Source organism: Notothenia rossii (assembly GCF_949606895.1).
Source record: "Notothenia rossii genome assembly, contig: scaffold_698, whole genome shotgun sequence".
NCBI classification, from domain to species: domain Eukaryota; kingdom Metazoa; phylum Chordata; class Actinopteri; order Perciformes; family Nototheniidae; genus Notothenia; species Notothenia rossii.
In genome coordinates this window covers 456-5,000 of record NW_027639903.1, presented here as the reverse complement: position 1 = coordinate 5,000, position 4,545 = coordinate 456, and the positions used below count along the sequence as shown (strand labels likewise).

At 39.1% G+C, this 4,545-nt stretch overlaps 1 protein-coding gene across 1 annotated transcript; it reads right to left on the bottom strand.

Moving 5' to 3' along the window:
- Positions 1-254: 254 nt before the first annotated feature.
- Positions 255-4,306, bottom strand: LOC307027278 (uncharacterized protein; the record flags this gene model as incomplete). Its single annotated transcript, XM_079695495.1, has 4 exons — positions 255-489; positions 576-627; positions 4,017-4,078; positions 4,173-4,306. Coding segments are annotated over 4 exons (330 nt in total), but the record flags the coding sequence as incomplete, so codon positions are not given.
- Positions 4,307-4,545: the final 239 nt, after the last annotated feature.

Sequence of the window (4,545 nt, the reverse complement as noted above, 5' to 3'; positions counted from 1 at the left end):
ACAGAGAGACAGACAGACAGACAGACAGACAGACAGACAGAGAGACAGAGAGACAGACAGACAGACAGACAGACAGACAGATAGAGTGACAGACAGAGAGACAGACAGACAATGTCTTCAGACTTTATGAAGGACACATAAAGGGAATATACACTAAAGAATAAATAATCTATTACCTCTGCAACCTGCAGGAGGACGTTGTTGGCTCTCCACAACACACAGTTCAGTGCAGAGGGGAAGGAGCTGAAACACACACACACACACACACACACACACACACACACACACACACACACACACACACACACACACACACACACACACACACACACACACACACACACACACACACAGGTGATCTACACCTGGCTGTGACTCTCCATCTGGATTTCTTCAGACTGTGGGACTCACTCTGGGTTCAGTTCTGGTTCTGGTGTGTAAACCTGGAACCTTCTTTCAGTCATGTTGGACCTGTAGCCCCTCCTCACACTGACACACACACACACGTTTGGCAGAAACAGAACTTCAGTACATAATCTGGGTTAACAAACACACAATTGTGTGTGTGTGTGTACCTTGGTGCCATGACAGACTCAGCACATTTCCGTTGGAGTGGACTCTGCCCTGCTGGGATCAGGAGACAGAGGACAGGAAGTGAGAGAGGACAGGTTGTACACACAGCTCTACATCTAACCATCACAAGTATTTTATTCGGAAAGGCAGACGCTCAGCCCCCCCTCAAGTAGAGTATCTCAAATATTACATTACATGTTACTTGTTAGAAGCTTTTATCCAAAGCGACTAACATACATTCAATACTGAGGACAATCCCCACAGGAGCAAATTGGGGTGAAGTGTCTCAGGGACACAACGACATGCTGACTGCAGTGGGACTTGAACTGGCTACCCCTTGATTCAAAGTCCAGCACTCTATCCACTGAGCCACAGCCGCCGATATATCATCACAAAGGTTTATCTGACACGCCGTGCAACAGAAAGATGGGTCAAGGCCTCATAATACCCTCATAACACCTCATAATACCCTCATATACCTCATAACACCTCATAATACCCTCATAATACCCTCATAATACCCTCATATACCTCATAACACCTCATAATACCCTCATAATACCCTCATTATACCTCATTATACCTCATTATACCCTCATTATACCCTCATTATACCTCATTATACCTCATTATACCCTCATTATACCCTCATAATACCTCATTATACCCTCATTATACCCTCATTATACCTCATTATACCCTCATTATACCTCATAATACCCTCATATACCTCATAACACCTCATAATACCCTCATAATACCCTCATTATACCTCATTATACCTCATTATACCCTCATTATACCTCATTATACCCTCATTATACCTCATTATACCCTCATTATACCTCATTATACCCTCATTATACCTCATTATACCTCATTATACCCTCATAATACCTCATTATACCCTCATTATACCCTCATTATACCTCATTATACCCTCATTATACCCTCATTATACCTCATTATACCCTCATTATACCTCATTATACCCTCATTATACCTCATTATACCTCATTATACCCTCATAATACCTCATTATACCCTCATTATACCCTCATTATACCTCATTATACCCTCATTATACCTCATAATACCCTCATAATACCCTCATATACCTCATAACACCTCATAATACCCTCATAATACCCTCATTATACCCTCATTATACCTCATTATACCCTCATTATACCCTCATTATACCTCATTATACCCTCATTATACCTCATTATACCCTCATTATACCTCATTATACCTCATTATACCTCATTATAGCCTCATTATACCCTCATTATACCCTCATCATACCTCATTATACCCTCATTATACCTCATTATACCCTCATTATACCCTCATAATACCCTCATTATACCTCATAATACCCTCATAATACCCTCATTATACCTCATTACACCTCATTATACCCTCATATACCTCATTATACCTCATTATACCCTCATTATACCCTCATTATACCTCATTATACCCTCATTATACCTCATTATACCCTCATAATACCCTCATTATACCTCATTATACCTCATTATACCCTCATTATACCCTCATTATACCTCATTATACCCTCATTATACCTCATTATACCCTCATTATACCTCATTATACCCTCATAATACCCTCATTATACCTCATTATACCCTCATTATACCTCATTATACCCTCATATACCTCATTATACCTCATTATACCCTCATATACCTCATAATACCCTCATTATACCTCATTATACCTCATTATACCCTCATATACCTCATTATACCTCATTATACCCTCATATACCTCATAATACCCTCATTATACCTCATTATACCCTCATAATACCCTCATTATACCTCATTATACCCTCATTATACCTCATTATACCCTCATTATACCCTCATTATACCCTCATATACCTCATTATACCTCATTATACCCTCATATACCTCATAATACCCTCATTATACCTTATTATACCTCATTATACCATCATTATACCCTCATTATACCTCATTATACCCTCATTATACCTCATAATACCCTCATATACCTCATTATACCTCATTATACCCTCATTATACCTCATTATACCCTCATAATACCCTCATATACCTCATAATACCTCATTATACCTCATTATACCCTCATTATACCTCATTATACCCTCATAATACCCTCATTATACCTCATTATACCTCATTATACCCTCATTATACCTCATTATACCCTCATTATACCCTCATTCTACCTCATTATACCCTCATTATACCTCATTATACCCTCATAATACCCTCATTATACCTCATTATACCCTCATTATACCTCATTATACCCTCATATACCTCATTATACCTCATTATACCCTCATATACCTCATAATACCCTCATTATACCTCATTATACATCATAATACCTCATTATACCTCATTATACCTCATTATACCCTCATTATACCTCATTATACCATCATTATACCTCATTATACATCGTAATACCTCATTATACCTCATTATACCTCATTATACCCTCATTATACCTCATTATACCTCATAATACCCTCATTATACCTCATTATACCTCATTATACCCTCATATACCTCATAATACCCTCATTATACCTCATTATACATCATAATACCTCATTATACCTCATTATACCTCATTATACCCTCATTATACCTCATTATACCATCATTATACCTCATTATACATCGTAATACCTCATTATACCCTCATATACCTCATAATACCCTCATATACCTCATAATACCTCATTATACCTCATTATACCCTCATTATACCTCATTATACCTCATTATACCTCATTATACCCTCATAATACCCTCATATACCTCATAATACCTCATTATACCTCATTATACCTCATTATACCCTCATTATACCTCATTATACCATCATTATACCTCATTATACATCGTAATACCTCATTATACCCTCATATACCTCATAATACCCTCATATACCTCATAATACCTCATTATACCTCATTATACCCTCATTATACCTCATTATACCTCATTATACCTCATTATACCCTCATAATACCTCATAATACCTCATTATACCTCATAATACCCTCATATACCTCATAATACCTCATTATACCCTCATTATACCTCATTATACCTCATTATACCCTCATAATACCTCATAATACCTCATTATACCTCATAATACCCTCATATACCTCATATACCTCATAATACCTCATTATACCCTCATTATACCTCATTATACCTCATAATACCCTCATAATACCCTCATTATAACTTATTATACCTCATTATACCTCATTATACTTAAATAAAGGTGGAAAGAAACCAAGTTAATTTACTCAAGTACTGTACTTATGTACAATTTGAGATACTTGGTGTCCCCCCAGCTCTGTGCGCCTGAGTTGTTTACAAAGACAGACAGGTGTTTACCAGCAGCCGGTCTTCCTCCCTCCTCTTCCCCTGCTCCTCCACAGTCCTGGTCCTCACAGAACCTGGTTCACATTGTTGGACAGAAGCCGGTTTACTTTCTTCACAACAGTCCCTGTACCGCCTGCAGTGTGATTCTGTGGGATCGGGACTACTGACCTGTTCAGGGACCTGATGACGTCCACAACAGGGTCCCCGAGGAGGTCCACACCTGACCTGCTGGTCTGCAGTTCACCAAGAGGGGGGACTGAGTGGACTGGCTTTCTGGATTTGGGATGAGCCGAGAGGCCTTCCTGCAAGGAAAAACACAAAGGGGATCCAAATGGATTTTAGAAGAGACAAGAGGTGGTCGAGGAAGACAAGAGGTGGTCCAAGAAGACAAGAGGTGGTCCAGGGACACAAGAGGTGGTCGAGGGAGACAGGAGGTGGTCCAAGAAGACAAGAGGTGGTCCAGGGACACAAGAGGTGGTCCACGAACACAAGAGGTGGTCCAGGAAGACAAGATGTGGTCCAGGAAGACAAGAGGTGGTCC